At 30.5% G+C, this 23,674-nt stretch overlaps 1 protein-coding gene and 1 long non-coding RNA gene across 2 annotated transcripts; one reads left to right on the forward strand and one right to left on the reverse strand.

Moving 5' to 3' along the window:
* Positions 1-2,976: 2,976 nt before the first annotated feature.
* LOC134277366 (perlucin-like) lies at positions 2,977-10,491 on the forward strand. Its single transcript, XM_062759701.1, has 4 exons — positions 2,977-3,132; positions 4,332-4,453; positions 4,891-4,990; positions 10,139-10,491. Exons 1-4 carry the CDS (start codon positions 3,060-3,062, stop codon positions 10,429-10,431), a joined length of 588 nt encoding a protein of 195 aa, XP_062615685.1. The 5' UTR covers positions 2,977-3,059; the 3' UTR covers positions 10,432-10,491.
* Positions 10,492-14,568: 4,077 nt separating this feature from the next.
* LOC134277356 (uncharacterized) lies at positions 14,569-19,184 on the reverse strand. Its single transcript, XR_009994225.1, has 8 exons — positions 19,154-19,184; positions 18,507-18,731; positions 17,159-17,299; positions 16,821-16,961; positions 15,575-15,715; positions 15,278-15,382; positions 15,052-15,157; positions 14,569-14,958 (listed from the first exon to the last, which is right to left on the reverse strand). It is a non-coding gene; the product is annotated as an uncharacterized LOC134277356 (long non-coding RNA).
* Between the last annotated feature and the right edge of the window lie 4,490 nt (positions 19,185-23,674).

Consider the following 23,674-nt stretch of genomic DNA (forward strand, 5'->3'; position numbering starts at 1 on the left):
TGATTAGCCTTTGTAAAAAAAAATATATCGAAATATATAAAATCTAGTCTGTATATTAAAAAGTTGAATAATATAATAAAATACAATGAATTCCAAAAGTATGTAAAAAAATAAAATGACTAATTTTTCTATGTTGAGTAAGGATTTTGAGAATATAAAGAAGACCTGAGTGCCTTATGTTAATCAAACAAAAATAGCATCAGCGCATTATCCTCTACTCCTTTTAAATGTCTTTCATTTTCATTCTAAGAATTAGTCCTTGTATGTAAAAAACTGTTAAAATTATTCACATTCATAATTGTTTTCATATTATTACATTCTACATTGGTAATGTAAATGAAAAAAAAAAACAAAACATTTAAAATTTTGTTTTATAAAGTACACTGCCAGCATCTATTGGTACTGAAGATGTGTTTGCAAAAAGTTATAATATTAATCCTATCATATTTTCCCAAGCACATTTCAAAGTTTATTCAGCTGTATGTAAAAAAAATAAATTAAATGTGCTTTATATTGCTCAAATATATGAATTTTCAATAACTTTATGTTATTTTTCTCCGTGTCTTGTTCATTGGCACGTTCCCGCTACATTCATTCATGGCGGATATTATACTTACTTTTCCGGAAGCAAAATAAACTCTTACTGAAGAGATGGCAATTAATCATTTTTAGCAAGTATAAATTAATAAAAAGGTACTTAATAAATTCATCATGATAAAGAGTTTGCAAATGATTTATAATGTAACAATACAAGGCTCATACGACATGTTTTGATGATGATGCTTACTCCTTCATGGCACATAGTCTCATCTTGTTTTTTCAGAAGTCAATGTTGTTCTCTAGATGTTTTGTATTACCATGAACACTATACGTGATATTCACGTTTCACTCCAATACTTTACTATTTATTTCAGAAAATTTCAAAGACTACAATTTGAAATAAATCAAAATAAAGAATTTTGAATGTTTTTAAAAAAGGTTCCTCTGACATATAAATTTTAATATGTACTCAACCATGGTTTTGATAATTATTAAGAAAAAGCACAGTTATTGATGAGCATATTGAAAATAACTTTCTTTGACATTTTGGTATGGAGAATTTCGTCACTAAAGTAATTGATACAACAATATTCATAATGTTGCATACATATCTATTTTCGTGCTTTTTACATGTATATTCGGCATGCCTTCATAACTGCATAAGTTGGACCATTTTTACGACTTAGATCATTTTTTTTCACCTTTCATTAAGGTAGGATTCTTCTCACATTTAGAATTCTTCTCTAGAAAAGAATCCTACCTTAAGGTAGGATACTTCTATGGTTTCTGACTAGATGAATATTCAATGTATATTTGCTCAAATGTTTTATATATAGGTGAAAGGCATTTAAAATACCATATCTATCTTTCCTCATTACAATTGTACAACTTTAGACAGAAATTATAAACTGTGTTTGAAAATTAGCAGGGACTATATTTTTGGCGGAATGGTGGCGCATAAAAATATCTTCTTTTCTGCCTCTAAAAAATAATTACAGAATAACGAATTTAGTTGTAATTTTTACACAATCAAAAACTTCAAGAATTTTATAAATTTAATATTAGCTAAATTAATAATGAGGGACTAAAGTTCTAAAATATATTAAGGGTACTTACAATTTGTACCACAAACAAAAAATGGATGCGCGGGTTGATGTATATTTTCTGACTGATTTTGATTTGAAATGACATAAATAATAAATCCCTGAAACATTAAGAAATCGTAGGTTTTCCTTTGTGCTTAGATATGAGATTTTGTTTTGCTTTCTATATAATTCCATACAAAATTTTGCACGATTTTTTTAACCTTATGACAAAATCTTATATAATTTTCTCACTCTACTTGGTGAACATTATTCAGGATGTCAATTTAAATGTAAATCTATGAAGAATAATGCTGATTTCTGAAAAAAGTTTGTTTGTGTTATTTATCCTTAAGTATATATGATTTTCCAAACAAACAATTATGTTAGCGTTTAAAAACTTCTAATCCGAGTACAGATATGGGCCAAAAGTCCGAAGAAAGTGTCATTACTCTCTTATTAAAGGGTCAAAACTTTTTTTGTATCATTTTGTATCTCTACATGACTTCTTTACAATAAGTGAAAATAACAAAAAATTAGATATAGGGCGCATATAAAAATAACATTAAAAATTTAAAAATTTAAGAAAAATAGAGAAAAATCGAATTAGCCAAAATCCATTTTTGTTAAACTTTATGATTGTGTTATTTTGGTAATATCAACTTATAGACCTTATATGGTAATATCTTTTTATGCAAAAAGAAAAACATTTAATCTTTTGAAATAGAAGACCTTATCGCATGATTCGATGTTGTCATTTTTATTCTTAATGTCTAGGGAAAATTTAATGACTTTGACCTGACCTTGACTCTACTATAAAACTGTCAAAACTTATCTAACTGATACCATCACTTAGTAAATATTGTCTTCTTGATTCTTTGAAAATTTCATAAATTTCTAAGTACAAGAAATACAGTTTTGTGTGAGAAGAATCCTACCTTAAAACGCATAGTTAATCAAGATTTACCTTTTATTTTCCCCATGTGTTACCATGTATTAAGATAATTTACTTTTTATCAGTCCACATTCATGTGCATCATTTTAAACTTATTACCATTGTCGGTATACATGTAATATCTGTATAGCGTGTTGTATATACATCGTATTATTTTTTAAACACGTAGACTGTGTATCAGAATAAAGTATGTCTTATCTCTGTACACTTGATCTTTACAGTTCACAACTACGCCTACTTAGAGTAGAGATATATTTTTTTGCAAACAGATCAGTACATTTGTACATTTGATGGAACTTTAACCTCAGCTATGACAAACTTGTGTAACTAGACAATTCTAAATCACGAGGATTCAAATCTAGACATAAGTGTTTTTCAAGTATTTATAGTTAACAATTGCTCCGAGGAGTATTAATATATTAAACAACGCATACTCCGTATTGACAGAGTACATGTACGAATGAAAAGCTTGGTGTGAATTAATGCAACTGGACGTCATGAATTTCAAAATGCCTTTGATTGTATTTTCTATTTTTCTTGCTAGCGGTATTCATGGTAAGTGGAGTATTAAAAATGAAATATATTGGTTAAAACAGAACATAATCCTTCTGTAAAAAGTTCAATGTTTGATTGTTTTTATTAGTTCTAAAGAGTAAAAATATGTTGCTTGAGTAAGTGCAATAATGACTTAGTTAAAATGATTTTTAAGAAGTCTTTCAATGAACATTTATATGTAGAGAATTTTATATTTTAATTTTTTTTAAACGATGATTTTAAACCTAATATTAATTCAATATAATTACATACCGTCTTCTAAGTAAGTTTCTTTGATCATTCTTCAAATATAAAATATACAGAGATAGCAAAGAGTTAAAAAGCTCAAAATTCCATTAAGCAATACAGAATTGAAGCGAGGATAAACACGAACCTCGAAGAAGTCAGAGGTGGGATCAGGTGCCACAAAGAAGCGAATATTCCCTGCTGATCGGTCACACCAACCGTGTTCTCCTTGTCTGACACCTGTTACATATTTGGATTTTTACTTGAAAAAATTTCTATGAATCGATTGCTAGTTTTATGATAAACGTGACGACTTTAACGTTTCAATCGTCAGCTTATCTTACCTACATGCATGCTGCATTGTTCCTTCATCTTCTGCATTAGAGGTTTGTATCTCTCACTTGATTCGATACGCAAAAGCATGTTCTACAATTTTGAAAACGAGTTAAATTATTAGCAAACAAGTTTATGAAACAAGAATATCATCAATCTCGTTTTTCCAGTCATACATTTGCTTTTATGGTCGACACAATGACCTTGTCAGCAAATACAGTTCTTATTCAATCAATTGCTGACTGACGTTACTCGTAATAATTTTTCGGCCATCATTTTCATATTGAATTGTTTACGGATTTTCCGTTATTTCCCGATCTTGACAAGGAGCACACGGCGGATGTGACCGGTCGGCAAGGGATGCTCTCCCTCCTTCTTGAATTGGCACCTGATCCCATCTCTGATGTTTTTAAGTTTCCCTCTGCTTAAATTTTGTATCGTTTTATGGACTTTTGAGTCTGATTAGTTCATAAGGATTATTGCAGACTCAGTACCTAGCATGACATGAATCATGATGATAAATAAATGATCTTACATCCTATTGATTTATATCAAATGAAGAAATGTACAGTTTATTTTCAGTACTTGCAATTTTGATTCATGAAAATTCATTGACACTACATGTACTTGTAACAATAAAGGGACTCCTATTAGCAACTCCTCTGAAAATGTGGAAACAAAGAGATGTCCTGATGGGTATACCCGGTTTAAAGAATCCTGCTATCTTCTGAACAATGAAGTTTCTTCCTGGATAGAGGCCTATGTAAGATTTTTTTAGATCAGTGTTGAAAAGGGAAAATAATAATAAAAAATGCTTCTTTATTTTCGTCCTCTTTGCCCCCCTTAAACGGGTGAATCTAAAAGAGAGCAAATAAAAGAAGATCTATTGACCATATTTTTGGCTAGTTACGATTGATGAAAACGTCTTTTAAAGTTAAAAAAAAAGAGAAAATAACCTTGCACATGTATGCCGTACAACAGAATCCTTATCAATGCATACACCAATTGAAAGCAGTTTCAGTTGAGTAACATAAATTAAAGCATCATTCATTTGAGAAATAGCTTTTGATTCTAGTCTTCGATTTTCTAAATTCTGTTAATTAGGGTTGCAACATGCGCCTGTTAATCTTATTATATAAACCTATATCAGGCCTCATTTTATCCTTCATACTTGGATTTATTTTTTTTTATTCTTTTTAGCAAATTTGTAACATCTTTGACAGCAGACTAGTTGAAGTAGATACGTCGGAGGAAAACACATTCATTCAGGGCTATCTTAAGGAACACGGACAACAGAAAGGTAAAATGTCATCTAGTGCACTGTACGTTTTTATTTGGATGAGAGGAATATCAATTTTGGTCTTTCTGTCCCTCTGTCTGGCTGTCTGCCCAGCTGCATTTCTGTTTGTCTGTAACACTGTCGTTTCCACGCGATATTTCGAGAATCTTTTGAGCTTAAGAAATACAATTTTACCCAACAACCCCCTATGGCCTATGAAAGGCCAATATTTTCTTTGAGATCAAATAGTTATAGGTCAAGGTCACAAATTCAAACAGTCTGTGTGTGTAAAACTTATTTCCAGTAGATATCCCGAAAATCATTTAAGGTTTTGAAAATAAATTTTGAATGCAGGTACGATAAGACTTCCCAGAAAATATTGCAGTGTACTTTGTGTATAAATGTATGACGTCATAATAATTGAAAAATGACGTCAAGTCATTGCAAATTTGAGTTGTAAAGATGGGGATCGTGTCATAAAATTTACACCTTATTTCAATCTGCATATAAAGAGTCAGAAAGCTAGTTTAAAATAAACACATTTTGATCTTCTCTTTTTAAGTATCTAACATATCAGAATATTTAGATAACTTTGCTTTATTACACTGTACACTTATTTAAAGTCAGCGTGTTAAAAATGCGTACGAAAATGTACGTTTGTCATTTATCCTTTTTGATACCCTTGGATAGAAGCAGAATTCAAAACATATGTATAAAAGAGCCAGGCACAGGTTATAATACATAGGGTTATTGAACTTATATTGGTGAATATTGGCACTCGTTGGCTGTACAAATGCATGAACTTAGTGTATTTGAACAGCAAACTTGTGCTAATATTCACCAATATAAGTTCAATAACTCCTTTATATACCGGTAGCTAAAACATTTCCTCATTCTTTAAAATAATAATTCCAACTAAAAAATCAAATTTATGATTTTTTTAGTATAAGTATTCAAATTAACGCGTCCTGTAAGTGTTCAACAGGTCGGAGAGAATACTCGAAATCGGGTATTATCCGTGAAATCGCATATAATACCCGATATTAGGGTATCGTTGAATCCGCGAAATCGGGTATAGGACGTGTAATCACCTAATAAAACTAAAACAATGGGATGGCGCATGTTGTCGAGTTAACTTTCATCTAGATACACATGTTTTCTAAAGGTATCACTAGTCAAGTAAGAATTTGGGCGTCAAGATTAATGCGCTCAGGACAACAAATACCCGTGGAGCTCAGTACATTTCATGATCTGCACACAAAAAGGCGTTCGATTTGCTTTATATTTTTCCTTGCGTTGAAAGTATATGCATCTTCCTAATGTTCATTCCCAACACAACAGAACTGTAAAGTATCAGAATTCAGGAATTTATAATAATTCCACACGAACACGACAAACATGAACAATTTGTAAATAAATCAAATTATACGGAAACACATTTCACACACAAGATATGATGCCATGTATAAACAAAGGGTTGTCTATCGTATCTAATTATGCGTCATTAATTACTTTCACATTCATCTTGTGCATAAAATCAAATTTATTTATGAATGTATAAATAATGTAATGATAAAAATGTCTAAAAGAACTATATGCGGTATATTGCATATATTTGCCCCCACACAAGTCAAATTTTGAAAACTTCCTGAAATGTGCTGAATTCAATAAACTGTATGAGAAATATAAATTAACAGAAAATATTATAATTTCAAAGCAGTGTATTTACAATTTTTGTTTTTATGACGTCACAAACTAGTCCGATTTTATATCCTTTTTCAGAAAGAGGACAAAATGGACAAAATTTCAACAAATTTAGCTTTAAAATTTATAGAGCGCAAGTTTGTTCAGGATCAATATTGACATATTTCATTGATATTATCATTCTACACATTATATCAAAATATTTATCCTGAACACACATGCGCTCGGTGACTTTTACTCAAAATATTGACGAAATATGTACATTTTTCTGTAAAATTCATAAAAAAAACTTAAATTTACGTCGTGTTTGTGACGTCATTACGTACATATGACGTCATTACTTATGAAAATATTCAGTGCTTTGAAGTCAGCATATACTCCCCTGTTTTAGAACTTAATTTAATATATCTCCATCAAAGTTTGATTTTGGGGGCAAATATTGGTTATTACAGAATAAAGTTCTTTCGGCTGAAAAACCCTCTTTCTCTTTTTTTGAAAATCTTTTTTTTCATCATTCATACATATTTGCAGAATATGTCTTCAACATTTTAGCAGAGACAGTGATAGTTCCAGGAATACAGCTTATGAGAGAACATAACTGTTGATCGTTTAATTTCGCTAAGTCATCAATATTTTACCATTTCTTGGCGACTTCAAAGGGGGGAGCTGGGGGGGAGGGGCTAAAGGCTTCTTGACCACATCTGACAAAACAACCTCGACTGTGTTCTACATGTGTCCAAGAGAACTCTCTTTGAATGTCACGGTCGGTTAAACTCGGTCACATATTTTTAATTGTAGGGAATTCATCAAATAAAAATCATGTAGGTAAACAAAAGGCAACCTGTTATTTTCTAACACAATATGAGACTACAAGTAACTAGACTTCATGTTTATTTTTTTTTAACACATTTTTTCATTATATATGAGTATTAGTAAAAGTTATTGCCATGAGTAATAATTTTATCATAGATAAAATAACTAAAAGAAAACTGACATATTGTCTAGAACCAATCAAATTGTGCGTTGTATTAGAATATTATAATGAGGTATAAGATAGCGATATAAAAAAAAATATAGAAGGTAAAGAGGTAAAATTTACCCTGTCTATCAAATAGTATAACAAAGAAAGGAAATGGTTACATTTTTTTTTTTAATGAAATTTCAATGTCCGATGAGGAATTATATTCCCAAAAATTAAGACAAGAGTTTCCAAGGCAATTGAACACTTGACTATGTAATTTATATTTCAATATGACTGTACCTCGATCTATATTGAGAAATTCAATGTATTATAAGCTCATGAAAAGATGCACACATTTGACTTTTATTTATAACCCCCCCCCCCCCGAAAAAAAAAAACTAGAAAATCCTGTTCATATGACTTCTCGCTCTCAATTTTCACACAAATGCATAAAATAAAGGTAAAATAGCATATCTTGTATCGAATAAAATGCAACCAAAAAATTTACAGTGTCTTTGAATAAAAATTTCCATGCTAAATTGAAATAAAAAAAAAGATACTCCCCTTCAATTCGCTATTTTCAACCTGTTTTCCCGTGAGTATTTATTTAATCTGATTTTATATTCTTCTTCATGATAACGTTGGTATTCTATTATGGCAGAGATATACAATTATGACTCGCTCATACAGTACTCTCTAACTGTTAGGAATAATTTATATTTCACGTGAAAGGGACACCATGCATTTTTCAGTAAAAATACATAACACGGCGTTAGTCGTTTAATTTCTTTAAAATTTCACATGTTGTGAATAGTGCACAAATAAGAAAATTAAGTATATGGAATACTTTAATGGGAAATAAAGACAAACGAAGTGTAGCTATTTGTTTTTAGAAATTATATTGAAAAATAATAACGCCATTGTGTCCTCTTTGTTACCCCAGCAGTGTTTGTCGTGTGATTTTAAACTTATTTTACAACCGCATGAATTAGGTTTAATAAAAATAAATCCACAAGATACTGATATACAAGTAACAGTAACTGGCATAATGCGCCGTTGCTTTATTCTTTAGTTTTTATAGAAAGTTGAATTGCACGGAATACTCGATTTCGCGGATTCAACGATACCCTAATATCGGGTATTATACGCGATTTCACGGATAATACCCGATTTCGAGTATTCTCTCCGACCTGTTCAATATGGCCTCATTTCGATGACCTTACCGAGCGTTATGATTTGCTTATGTAGGTTTTAATGGGTCTCATAATTACTCAATTTTTAATAAAGGAATTCATTTTCATGTAAAAAATAAACACATATTACCTAGATGCCAATTCCTTTTTTCTAAATTTTACTCTAAGAATTTGACCACATGAATTTTTGGCGTTCCATATTGAACGCTCGTATTCGGGACGTTTTGGGCACACTCGTATACGTATTACAAACGTAATAACAAGATATTAAACTTTAAATTTCTCTAGATTTTTGGTAGTATTTTATTAGAGAGTATTCATTAGCTATATAATAATGAGGATTGATTTGAGATTTTTGTTGGAAATCTGTAAGAGGAGTTTCTCCTCTAACTGAATATTGCTTGGGGAAAATGTATGATGGCTTTGTTTTATAACAAATGACGATATTTATCGGAAAATACCCTAAGATTTTTCTGTAATTTGAAGTTATTATGAAATATTTTGTACCAGTGTAATAATATAACTTTTTCCAAGCTTATTTCGGGTTCACAAGGATCAACAAGTTTACGTACATGACAAAAAGCTAAATAAATAATAATTGTGTTAAACAACTGCGCCGAAGCGATTTAGCTAAATCATTTTAAAAAAATAGAAATGACCACGTGATCAACAAGGCCATGTGATATCGTACCAAGTATGTTTGTGTATAGCCTAGAGAATAGGGCGTACTTACAGTGTAAGTACATAACTTAAAAATAAAATTCCAAATCAACTTTGCAATGAAGTGTTACGTTTACCATGCATTTAAAAGCTCAGGGAAGCCTTAACGTTACTGCGTACCATACATCTTACTTCCACTGGCCCAACAAGCCCTTCTTAATGTAACCTCTCCACCCCCTCGACCATCCCCACTAGATCTAAGCAATCCATGCATTTTTTTCTTACGCAGGGGAACCAGATTCTCTGAATTGGCCTGACGTGTTTGCTATCACACATCAGATTTCTGTGCATATATTTTTACGTGCTAAACAGAGCAAAATTTTAGCAAACCTGAATTCATTCTTTTGACATGTACCTATTAGGGTCAATTAAAAATAAAATTAAAGCCAACGTTGCTTTTAGTTATCTTATTTTCACAAAATCTAGAATAAGGGCACTTGTGTTTAATTGTTTTTATGTGCCTTTCATTAATATTACGTTAGATTTTACATTCATGTTAATCGAATTTGAAAATGCTTTGTCCTAACATAAAAAAATGTGAAAATCTCAACTCATAAATAAATGTAAAAATAAAATGATTTTTATTTTCAGGGCAACTTATAACGACCTTCACTTATCGCGGTAACTATGGAAATAGCAATCAGATGGAATACAAGAGTTTCCCCGGTTACTGGATCGGAGGACAATCCATGGAACTGCCTGGACACTGGTATTGGGGGAAATCAATGAAAAAGGTCGACTTCAGCATCTTAGGGAGTCACTCTGTTAATATAACTGACAGCAGTTGTTTGTTCCTTGACAGGGCAAATCTGTATCTGGCTCGAAATAAGCCGTGTTACACTATGATGTACTCGGTCTGTGAAAAAGCACCATACACTGTATAAAGTATACTGAAGCATGTATCAGACGTCGCATTACTGTAACAATTTCTGCATTCCTTTTTTTTTTTAAAAAAATTTAAAAACTATATCGAAACATCAGTTGCATGTTAAAACGATTAATAAAACAATAAGATACAATAAAATTTACAAGAGATCTAACTCTTCTAAAATAAACTACAAAAATATTTATTTTATTTAATATTCTTCAACATATTAAGTGGTACTTGAGATTTTACCATATGAAGTAACAATTTTGAAAATAATGTAAAGAACACGTTTTTCTGTGTGATTGCGTAAAACTAATATCAGCATATTTTCTTCCTACTTTTTGTTAATGTCTTTTAATTGCATTCAAGGAATTAGACCATGTTTGAAAGCATGGTTCAATCATTTGCTTCATTACTGTATTCGCATAATTACATCGCTTTTTAGACAATAACGAGATTTTGGTAGTACATGTAAAAGATTATGCGACACATTACAAATACATCATCAAAACATAAAGAAACATTCAGTGTTGTTATTTTTTTGTAGAGACGAATAATTAATTTTGCATTGCAACAATATATAAGTAAGAAAAAGTTACAATAAAATATTTTTTTTTTAGAGAAAATCAGTGATATTATTCGTGATTTACAAAAGACGATTGTCAAAAGAAAGTTTCATAAATCAGAAGAATAGCCAGATATGATGAGATATTGTTAATTCATACAAATGTTCCTCGAAACATTATTTTTTATCAAATTTCTCTCTCTTTTTCAAAATTACTTTTTATATCATTATTTAGTTGACAAGGATGTTAGCAGGAACATAAAGAAAATAAGCAGCATAGAAGTTAATGAATAATCCCGAAAAATTTAAGAAAATAGGAGAAAAGTCAGATTAGGCAATATAATTATAGTTAATTTATTTATATGTTTGAAAATTTGCATGATATACCACATCAGGAATTTTCTCTCTATTGAAAAAAAAAGAATGAAGACAAAATTCCAGAGCATAATGGCAGATCACCTTGCAATAACTTTTTCCTATAGTTCACTACATTTTTGTGTTCTTTAACAAACTAAACTCCAGTTCATGAGAAAAACAGAGTTTAAATGCAAGAAGATTTATTATTAATACACAATTGAACAATTTTATGTTCTCTTGATCAGTTAACAACAACTGATCTAAAGACATGCCTGACATGCCTTTTAAGGGCTAGGGCATTCTCTGAAACACGTTCCCATTGTATCTTGACAGTCCCGGATGCAACTAGAACGTTTTTTACATCCCTTTTTACAGGATTCTATGGTATCTTCACAGCCACAGAAACACGGCTTGTCGAGCTACATCCTTCGGAGGAATAAAGAGCCAATAAAAATAACATTCCAAGTAAAATAAACCTCATTCAGGAAATTTTCTGAAAATAGAAAAAGTCCAACAATAAAGTTCCTACAACATTCTTTTTTTTCTCATTGTGCAACATTATTATACAAAAATGTTTTTTATTGTCACGGAAACCCTTACATATATTCCTCAAACAACCTCAACCCCTTTTTAAATACTCTACTATGCCCTATTTTAACCTCATTAAGGTAGGTCCCTACTCGTAGAATTAACTGGATAACAGTGCAATTTTTGTCCTGATTTACATTACGAGATACTATATCTACTTCAAAAGCACAAAAAATAGATAGATAATCTATATTTTTATTGAGATAGGGTGTCAAACACTCAGGTACCCTCTTGTAAAAAAACAAAATTCCGACTGTTATAAAGACGGTCTACAGTTTATGTCATTGCACATAAATTCTTTTGAACATAAATCACAAGGACAAGGATAATAATGAATAATTTCAGGCTGTGGTACACGTTACTGGTTAAAACTAAAAAAATATTGAAGAATTAATCTCATTTTACTAATGAAGTAACAAAGCTCAAAACTCAAATAAATCTCTCTATTAGAATAATTAATTTGTTTACCCTGATTTTTTTGTCTTTCTTTATAGCAACCGATGCTTGAAGTATCTTTTAGGCATGATAAATGTATTGGTTATCTGTCTTTTCACCGAGATATGGGGTAAAACATACAGGTACACTGTACCCCCATCGCAGTTCAATAGCTCAAGCCTTTTATGTCCACAAAGGTATTTATAAATCAGCTAAAAGGTGAAATATTTTTTTAAAGAACAATTTTATCAAAATTTACACACCCTTTAAAAATTTTATTCTCAATTTAATTCTGAATATATTATAAATACAGCCTATTACAGGGGACATGTCCACTACTAATGATAACGATTTTACTGGATCCCTATTACTACTTACAAAAGATTTTAAGTAAGATATACAATGTCTTTCAATCACAATTATGTCTAAATTTTCATATACATCATTAGTAGCTTGATTTGATTTTTTTTAATTATAACTGAGTACCTTCGTTCGTATGTAGAAAGCCGTCAAAAACGAAAGTAGGAAAATCCCATCTGCACAGCATATCAATTGTGCACAAATGAAAACAATAAAGGAAAAGTATTATTTAATGACATAAAAGCAAATTATTTGCCACGTTTTCTGTATATAGGTATCAGAAATATTGGAGTTGTATGCAATCATAAACGTACACTATCAATATTACCACCTAGGCAATAATTAATTTGCATCATAAGAAGGTTTAATTAAGAAGCCCTGCTGACTATACCCCGGTCACTAGACTACAAGTTTTTTTGACTGATGATGACAGAACATTTTCAAGGTGTAGCTTTTGAAATATAATATGATATATATAATATATAAATGTAATATAATTTTTTTTATGTATGCATTTGTAGTCCAGAGAAGTGCATGCACAGGTGTAGAGTACACTGCAATATTCTCTGGGAAGCCTTATCGTACCTTTGTATAAAAATGGACACTTATTGGTACCCATACATTTAAGGATTTTTATTCAATTTTCTGCCGATGCGTTTAGTGATACAAAAACACTTAAATATGGATTTTACATTTTTAACATATCAACCACTGATTACGGTAGCTTTCAAGAAAGTTTGAAACTAAATTTCTCTCACAGCTGTGCGCAAATTAATGCTTGAAACAATAACTAAATGTTAGTTCTCTTCTTATGGAGCGTAAAACCTCGCACAATAAATCAGAGCTTCTATGAAAACTTTTTGTAAATAATTTTTTTTTAATTTTCTATCCGTTTTGAAGTAAGATTGTCGACTTCAGTAGTAGTAATAAATATGACAGGAAATGTTTAAATTTAAATTCAGGAACAAGTACATCAGGTAGAAATGGTTTTCGTTACTTCTAGTCAATTAGGTTCAGCTACAGCTAAAAAATAATACACCATTCCTCTTCACTACATGTAACAGTCATTTTTTGCGAATAAGCAATGGTCTTCTAAGAAAAAAAAATATAATTATCTTTTTAGAGAGCAGTATAAATTGCTTCGAAAAGTGTCAAAAAGGTTTCTACAGAGATGAAATGTGAAACAAATTTCACTGTGATTTTAAGAATAGCCATCGAGTAACAGCTGGGTGCTTACAATTCACTACATGTAATTGTTTTGTGATACAAAACAATAATGGTTTAAAGGGTACTTAACACAAACGAAAAATTGATGCATGGATTGATTTATATTTTTTGACTGATTTTGATTTGAAATGGCATAAATAATAAATCCCTGAAATATAAAGAAATCGTAGAATTTCCTTGCTGCTGAGGTATGAGAGTTTGTTTTTCTTTTTATATAATTCTATATTAAATTTTGCACAAAGCTTTAGCCTTATGACAAAATTTTATAAAATTATCCCGTTCTACTTGGTAAACATTATTCAGGTTCCAAATTTAAATGAAATCTTTGAGAAATATTGTTAATTTCTGAAAAAAAGTTTGTTTATGTTATTTATCCTTAAAAGATACAATATTAACATAAAAGTCAAGTAAATGAAATCAGTTAAAAACCCTGGATTGTGTATTTGAATTAACGAAATAACATTGTTTGATGTGAATAATGTATAACATAATACATTATTTTAAAAATGTTAAGAAGCATTTTTCCCTTGTATTACCGAAATAAAACTGATACAATTTTCGGATTTTATTCTGGAAAAAATATTGAAATATGGCCTTAATATTAAATATTTATATAAATTTAATGGATTTCTTTAAGGTCTAAAAATGCAATGAAATTTCAAACCTATTGTTTTTAACGTAGATGTTTTGAAAGTTCAATACATTTATAACTATTTTACACGGTGCAATAATTGCATTTTCAGATGGTTTCAGTATCAACTCAGTATTGTGATCAAGTTAATACTTTTCGAACATTTTTTTTCATTTAATTTCTAGAATTCTTTTTAAAAGGAATCATAATTATGTTTATCTTGTTCATCAGAACTCGGGTCCATTGTTTCGTAAAATAGTTCAATCTCCTTTGATTCCTTTTCCTGACAAGAACCTTTATTTTCTTTCTCCTCCGATATTGTGTTTTCATAAATTGATGGAATTCCACCTGAGGCTTTTTCGATCCTCTTTAACATAGATCTGAAATGTTTCGAATAAATTTCAATCTACATTGCATGTGCCGATTTTAAACATACTTAAAATTCAAAATAGACATTGGAATATGTGACTTACCTTTTACAATATACAAAGAAGAACCCAAAGTTAATCTAAAGGGAAGCAATCAGTGCTGTCAACAAGCCAAAGACTTTCAAATTGGTGTTTACGATGTGACTTTTACCTTTCAACATACAAAATCACGATAGTATTAATTTGCTTTGTATTGATCAATAATGAAAGATATTTCCATTAATATACTGCATGCGTTTTATAACGAGTGCATTTATATTAGACATTTTACCATTATACGCATCGACTTCAGGTCCATTGTACATTCCAGTGAATGGATCACAGGACAAGTTGCATAATTGTGAGCATTGTTGTCCATAGAATCCATTTAAACACACTGTCAAGTAAGTAGAAACAATAAAGTTCAAATTTTGTTGAAATTGTAATTCTCCAGATATCTATTAGTGTTTTTTTTTTTAATTATTACGAATATTCCTTTCAATGAGTAATGTATCGATGACTTTAACAGAGATAAAAAAACAACTATGAATCATAATCATTTTCAAAATCAGGAGATTTATATTCAGACCTTTTGAACAGTCTGCATTCCTCCAACCCGGAGCACATCCTCCATCACAATAACCTGTTGTCACATTACAATTAGTTCCATTTACGCATGTTCCTGTGCATTCTTCTGTGCAGTTGCTTCCATAAAGACCATCTGGACACGCTAAAATAAATATTGATATGAAATTTATTATTTTGTCATTTCATGCAGATCTACATTTTTCATGGATTTTCTTTAATTTATATTCCAAATATCCGGGAGATAATTTTCAATAGATACAATTTTACAAATTTGTACATTTTTACGCACAGGAAATTATTCATATTTTGAGAAATAATGACCATGTATTCGTATCATAATTAAATTAACGGGCATAGATGATATGTTTCTTTTTGTAAAATCTCGAAATCAGTGATACATATTTTGAAATTCAAATCCTATTTAATATTCAATAAGCTGTTAAAAATAAGTAAACAATCGGTCATTCTGGGGAAAAAAAAATAAGGTTTCTAATATAGAAATGTTGCTGTATGGCCGCTTTGGACGAAGGTTAAAGATCCTTAAATGCACTTCAAACTCCAAGATCAAGAGATAAACATGTTTTGTCCAGAGAAAGAAACTGTGTTGGTGGATATACCAAGTAAATATCAAATTCAAAAACACAAACCATTCAAAAGTTATGATCAGGGCTAATATTTTCTAAACTTTTGTAAAAATCCAAGATCAAGACCATGAGGCAAGAATTAATTGTACAAAACTGAAGACCTTGTTATAAGATATATATATGCAAATTATAAAAGCACTGTCATCAAATGGTACATGTGAATGTTATAGCGAAGGTTATGCTTGTTTTTCCAAAAATATGTCAAACTCTAAGATCAAGGTCAGAAGTCAGAAATACTAAAATCCAAAGGAAGGTATTTTCATTAAAAGTATGCATGTTAAATTCAAAAGCTCATGACGTGTGCTAGCTTTTCTAAAAATATGTTGAAAATCTATGGTCAAAATTCAAAGATTAGATATATCTATACGTATCGAAAAGTCTTATCACAATGACACACAAATGTGAAATATTGAAAGCCTTACCACGAATTTTCACAAGGGAAGTCTTGTCACAAGGAATACACAGGTGAAACAAGGTAGCTATTGTCTCACTTCAGCAAAATTAATCAAAAAGTTATGGATAACGTTAAAGTTTTGTGGACAGATAGACAGGATAAAACTATATACAGCCTAATCATCGCTGACAGTGACATAAAATGCATACCTGAGTAATATCTCTCGCCAGTGTAACCGTCAATGCAACCATTATCACACACACCGGTTTTGTGGTTACATTTTTCAGCGCCATTTTTACAGTTCCCATAAGATTTGGTACAGTTTGGACCATATGTACCTTCATGGCATTCTAAGGAAATATAAATTCACTCATTTTTCCCCCGTAACATTCAAAACACATAACCTTTTGTCGGTCGAAAATTTTGAAAGTTATTTTTTTTCAAATAATAGCATATTATGTAAGAAAAAATGTAAGAAATGTACGAAAAAATACATTGTTTTAAAAGCAAAGCATTAAAAAATCTTTTCTATGCTAAAAGGTTTTACTCTGATAACAGTCATTTCCTTGCCACCCATCCTTACACCTCCCACTTAAACAGCGTCCATCTATGATGTCACATGATTTCCCAATGCAGTTTTCTGAACAATTTAAACCACAGTTTGTACCAAACTCACCAATGTTACATCCTGCAATACGTGAATACAAAGCATAAATTATTACACGTATATAAAAGCCAAAAAAAAAAAAAAAAAAACAAAAAAAACGGTTGAATGTTTCTAAATAAAATTACAATGTTATTACTTTTATATGTTGATGATAGATAGACTATCAAATATGAAAATAAATTTGTCTTGAGAAAAAATTTATTTGAGATATTTATTTTGCATATTGATATGTACATATATAAAATAATAGCAGCCATTTTATTGCACAATCCATATAATGAAGTTAGAGCAAAATACTAAAGACAGGTCAAAATATATTACAGTTAACATCTTTAGTGTCCTTTTTAATTAAAACTTGGGTTTTAATCAATTGCTTGAAGAACTAGTCTCTTCTCAGTATGTAAGAAAAATGATATTTTCATAAAAAAAGATTAATAATGACTTTTTTGTACAGAAATGATGACGTAGTAAAGGCATTTCTTTTTTTTTGGGGGGGGGGAGGGGGTAAAACATCGACAGATTGGGGGATCACGGGCTGTTTTTGGCATTTCCGTAAAATTTATCTCCTTAATACAGATTTGCAGCAAGTAAAAACTATTCATCTCTGTTTTGATGCTAATTTGGCAGTTACAGATACGATATTTATTCATGACTAAGAACTGAAATATGGAAAACACGGCACAGTCTTTGTACTGTACTTATTTGACCTAATAAATATTGAAATCATTCATAATGCTAAAAGAACAGTTAGTACAGGTTCTTCTGCTCGTGAAACCATGGATAACTGATTTGCTGTATCATTGTTTGAAATGCACAGTGTGTAACTATCCAATTATGAAGAATGTGCGGAAAACTAGCAAGAAAACAGGGTTTCAGAATCAACAACAGTGAAGGAATTATTGCTGACAAAATTACATTAAATGGACTGATTACGGAATCATCGAGAGATGTCTTAAAATAGGTTGTTGTAAGTCTACCTGAAGGCATTTGTACTTGAAACTTACTAAGAATTGGGGTCTAGCTTTTAAATTTTGTTTGCAGATTTCACGATTTATATAGTACATTAAAAATTGCAGGCAACACAAATAATTAATGAAAATATGTCATATGATTGCTGTAAAAAAAATCACACAATCAAGGCAGATATATCAAAACAGTATGATCAAAGTAAGTAACGGATTTTGAGTTCTAGATATTTTGTTCCATACATAATGTATTGTAGACTTACCTAATATTTTAACATTGCAAATCGCGATACTTGGATCCTATTTGTCAGCCTCCAACTCTATAAACACAAACTGTCCATGATAAGCACACTTTGTTTTAACAAATAGTGGTTCTCTGTCTTTCAAGGTTTTTGTCATGCATAAAACCATTGCGTTTCCAGATCTTGAATTAGTTAAATAAATTGATACGTTGCCATTTACATTATTCTTCCGTGTAATTCTTCCTCCTAAAAAAGAATATTTTTGAAATAAAACATGTAATTAATAAGGTCTTATTTAATCGTGATAATAAATGACAAAACTGTTAACTGTGTTATTTTTTTATTTACAAGAACATTTCTCACGGAATCACCCGAAACTCTTTTCATATCGTACATGAATAAAAGTCATATGGAGCATTGAATGAAAGTCTGAATTCAGCCTATTAAAACCAAATAACAATCTTGATAAAATCACCGACGAATGAATGGTTTTATGCTTTCTTTGCCTATCATTCTTATATTTCAATATCTGGTATGTCCTATACGTACGGTATATAAAAAAGTATTTTTACGGTATATAAAAAGTGTTTTATATACTCTAAACATCTTTCGTAAGCATTGAAAAAAAAAAACTTGAAAATTTCAACTTTACTTTAAAATATATTTACCCCACCAGGAAAAACTTGGTTTGCCTGACTCTGTAAATAAAAAAATTATAGTATTTCATCTATCAAATAAAGAAATAAAGTTATACATATATAAATTTACTATAGTTTAAAAAATCAGACAACATTGTATATATTTCTCTATTTCACTGTATTTAAAATTTGGTAACTAAATATAACTTCGCTAACTGTTTTTATATTAACTTTTATAACTAGCAAATTCAGACAGCGCTAAATTAAATCTAGTACGCTAACTTGTTGAAAATTGAATTTCCGCCAAAAATTGTAGACGTCAAGTGTAATACATTTACAGTATTTTCTCAGGAAAAAGAATATAAATTTAACAAATTTTACAAGAAATGTCAGGCGGAGTAATACGTTACTGACGTAACTCATTGTGGCGTAGGCAAGTTATTTTATACAAAATGGATTAAATCTGGTACCCAATCAAGTGACGTGTTACAAACAAAATTAAATTATAATCACGTATCTCTTAAGACTTTATCAACCCTAAATTCCATACGAATATATTGATGAAAAATATATATCTTTTGAAAATTGAACAATCATCGAATATCGTTATATATCTTCTTAAATCCTATAAAGATGCGTAAATGCACGCATTTAATAGGAAGTCATTTGTCAACTAACAAAATAACTAACATACCCAGATCTATCTCAATTTCAGATACACTTTGCACTGTTGAAAGGTTCATGTACCATGTCAATCTTTCGAAGCCTTTTGTTGAAAAGCATTTGACAAACTGTTATCTGTGGTTCGATTTGTTTCTGTGTTTGTTCCATTAATTAGCAGAACTGCAGATCGATGTAGCGATAAATTATCTGCAAGAAATACACATCGATGTTGGATTATTTAAAGCAATATCAGCTGCAACTTTGTTGTCGCAAAACTGCAAATACTTTGAAGCATTAAATTCATATTTTTTGATGTTTTCGATTCTATAACACACATGGCCGTGCCGACAAATTGAATACCGATGACATCCAAATATATGAGTTTAATGCTTCTATTTACAATCTCTAAATAGAGAATAAAAATACTCTTTTTCATATCACAACCTGTATCAGCCCTCGACCAATATCACCCAAAAGGGCTGAGGGCCCAAGGGCTTCTAATGGTCGAAGGCTTATATATGATGTGATGTGGAAAAATACAGTACACATTAAGTTGAGAAGAAAATAAGTAAATAATCATGGACGGATGTCTTACATGTGCACGGCCTACTGTCTCATACGGTTAGGATTTTTTTTCTATTTCAAATGAGCCCGATCCGTAATTTGAAAATAATCTTTTATTTGTCAAATAGATTATCCTTATACCAAAAAGATATAATTAAGAGAATGTTAACCCCCCAAAATATGTTCATGATCACAATTACTGTTTTTTGATGTTTAATTTACTAAGGGCGTGATATTGATCCGTAGCAGCCCCGCAAATCCATATCAGCCAAGCAGGGCTGATACGGCTATTGTGACGTCAGGTATATCGCATATGCAAAAATCCTGTATTTATTACTAAGTATGTAATAACTTTCCCTCTTCATATTTGTTTATTTCGTTAATCTTTGATGTGAATTAAACGCCTTTCATATTTGGTGAGCTTATTAGACGTAAGAGCTATTTGTGACGTTGCAGCGTTAAATAACGCAAACCAAACGAGGGGAAAAATGAAAAATAAATTTAAGAAGCAGATTTATTGTACATTTACGTTAATTTAACCGGGTTCTAATTTAATCAAATTGAGTCATTATACAGTTTGATGTTTCTAGAGTATTGAAACTGCTACTATGTATTATAACGCGCTCTGACAAGGTTTCGCGTGTGTTATAGAAATTTGAGCGTCATGGATTTCTAATGGATTTCATAAAGAAAGTTACAATGAATTTAAATATAATCCGTTGAACGAATTCTCAGATATCTCTGACAATAAAAGAAAATTTTCATGACAATAATGTAAATCTAAAGGAGGTTTGATGAGATTGAATAATAAGACTCACAAAATGTTCATTTGATAATTCAGATTAACTTCACGTTTGACACTAGGGGATGTTAAAGAACTAAAAGAGAACAGTCTTTATCAATCAAATACGTTTGATTAGAAAAAAAAATAAATAGTATGTGCCCCTATTTTACTGACCGTATGAATCATTATATTCGAAGACAAAAAAGACACCACAAATCAGGAAAAAAATAGTTAAAGAAGCCATTTCTGTCTTTGTTAAATGCCTAGTTGTAAGGTACCTAGACTATTAACTGAATTGAACAAGGACGTTCGATTTACATTGAAAATGGTGATTCACTCAAGGAAGATTTTAACGCTTAACAAAATACGGTTTCACCTTTATGAACGCAGATTTTCTTATATAATTTATTGACAAAAACATGTAAACAGAATGAATTATTCATAGCAAAATACCGGTTAATATTATTTTAATTAAATTGAGAAAAAATGTCAAATTCTTTCAATGATATTTATCTCAAAACTTTGTTTTCTTTATATGTATCATCCATAATCTCAATTAGTATTTCTTTTATGTAGCATGTTTTGTCAGGGTTCATTTCAGGTGTTTATCTGTTCAGAAAATTGGTTCCGGGATTGCTTTATCTCCTTCTCCTTCCCACAGTGTAGAGGAAAACCTACAAGGGAATGGCTATATAAGGCAACCATTTAACGAATTATTAACATTCAATTATCTTTCTATAAAATGTCTTCCTTGTAGGTGTGTCTGCTTGTATTATATTAATATATAGTTGTACTTTAAATGAACATTTTAGTTCGCTTTATTTTTTTGTCTAAATAATCATAATATCATGCATTTATGGAATCTTTTTTGTTGTCCGAATTTGAATAAATAAAATATCGAGGGTTCCGATGCTTGACATCACCATTTTATTCAGGAACTTCCGTCATTGAAAATTAAAAAAATATAACCTCCATGTTTTCCTTTCTGAGTTTCCGTATGTGTGTAAGACGTCCAAATGATTAAAAATAATCCTGAGGTAGGTTTGTCTAACAATTCATCCTGCTCAGATACATACCTTGCAACCATTGTTTACAACGTTGTTTGGGTTGTTGATTATACCCTCACAATGCCGCCGGTGAATACGGTCTCAAATCTGATGAATATGTAGTGTTATCATATACTTAGTAGTAAATATACCGATTCTGCACGGTGTGATACGGTGACGTCACAATACCCCATATCACGGACCGGTCCGAAAAGCCACATCACGTATCGGACCGTCGGGCCGAAAATCCATATCAAACCGGAAGTAACGTTTGTATTAACTTTAAAAGTTAATTTACTTGATTTTATTTAACTATTCATATAAAATAATTCTTTAATGACATTTGTGGTCTTATTTTTTTCTCAATTACCTAAAATTGGCTCTATTAGATTTTAAAGAAAACTCACTAACAAGCACAAACATTCTTCAACCACCATATGTGAACTCGTATATGAAGTATTTTAAATATATGATAAATAGAATACTACATACTAAAATCCATATCATATGTCACATCAGCCCTCGGGCCCCATATCAGGCCACTCAGGCTGATATGACATATGATATGGATTTTAGTATGTAATATTCTCTATATATGAACTGTTTGCGCTTGTATAGATTATACATGTAAAGGGACTATGCATAGGCTATAATAATATTCTTTATCATTTGTTATATAAGAAGAAGGCACAGTTTCAATACAAATGAAGCCCGATATTTTTTGAAGATATGAAAGTGATATAAGAAATCAAAATTCATTCTTTCTTAATCACAGGAATTCCCTGCAGTAAGAATATACAAGTCGTTTTTCTCATATGACCTCTTCAATTCTAATTGTGACATCATTAACTTGTGCATTTTCCCGTATTTTCTTAAAAAGTTGCAGGAGACATCAATTTTTAGTGGAATTTTCTTCAAGAAAACACTCTGCCACCGTCGCCCGGAAAGATTTTGAGATATGTGATTTTGCATAGCAGTTTACATAATATATCCAAAATTTAAAGTGGGCGACGGTGGCAGACACTATTTTTTAAAGGAAAATTCGCACAGAAATAAGTCATTTTGAGGCTTTCCTGCATTAAACTTAGAAATGCACCAAATTAATGACGTCATACTTCCAGAAAGGTCCTCCTTCATGCCATATTCTTTAATGATTTATCATATTCATCTACTCAACTATTGTTAAAGCCAATTTCATAACTTTTTAAGAACATTAAATTTTTAGGGCACAATAAAGCTCAAACCGTACCTTCTTCTTTACTCTGATCATGGTGATTTTAATTCAGACATTTTTGAAACGTCTCTTCATATTTACATTTCATTCATTACATCAATGTGAAATGCATTTCTGATAATTTTATCTAGATTCTAAAGTGTAATATTATTATAAATATTTATGCAATTTAAACCCTTTTGATCAATTAACTTTTAAAAAATCACATAACTGTTTCAGAAGAAAGTCTTGTTCAATATATAATTACTACCTATATTATT

Source organism: Saccostrea cucullata, unplaced genomic scaffold (genome assembly GCF_032062105.1).
Source record: "Saccostrea cucullata isolate Sc308-1 unplaced genomic scaffold, CSIRO_AGI_Scuc_v1 ctg697, whole genome shotgun sequence".
Classification (NCBI taxonomy): Eukaryota; Metazoa; Mollusca; class Bivalvia; order Ostreida; family Ostreidae; genus Saccostrea; species Saccostrea cuccullata.

Coding starts and splice junctions, on each gene's coding strand:
- LOC134277366 (XM_062759701.1), top strand. CDS start 3,060: ATGCAACTGGACGTCATGAATTTCAAAATGCCTTTGATTGTATTTTCT. Junction 4,454..4,890: donor CTTCCTGGATAGAGGCCTAT/GTAAGATTTTTT, acceptor TATTCTTTTTAG/CAAATTTGTAACATCTTTGA. Junction 4,991..10,138: donor GGAACACGGACAACAGAAAG/GTAAAATGTCAT, acceptor TTTTATTTTCAG/GGCAACTTATAACGACCTTC.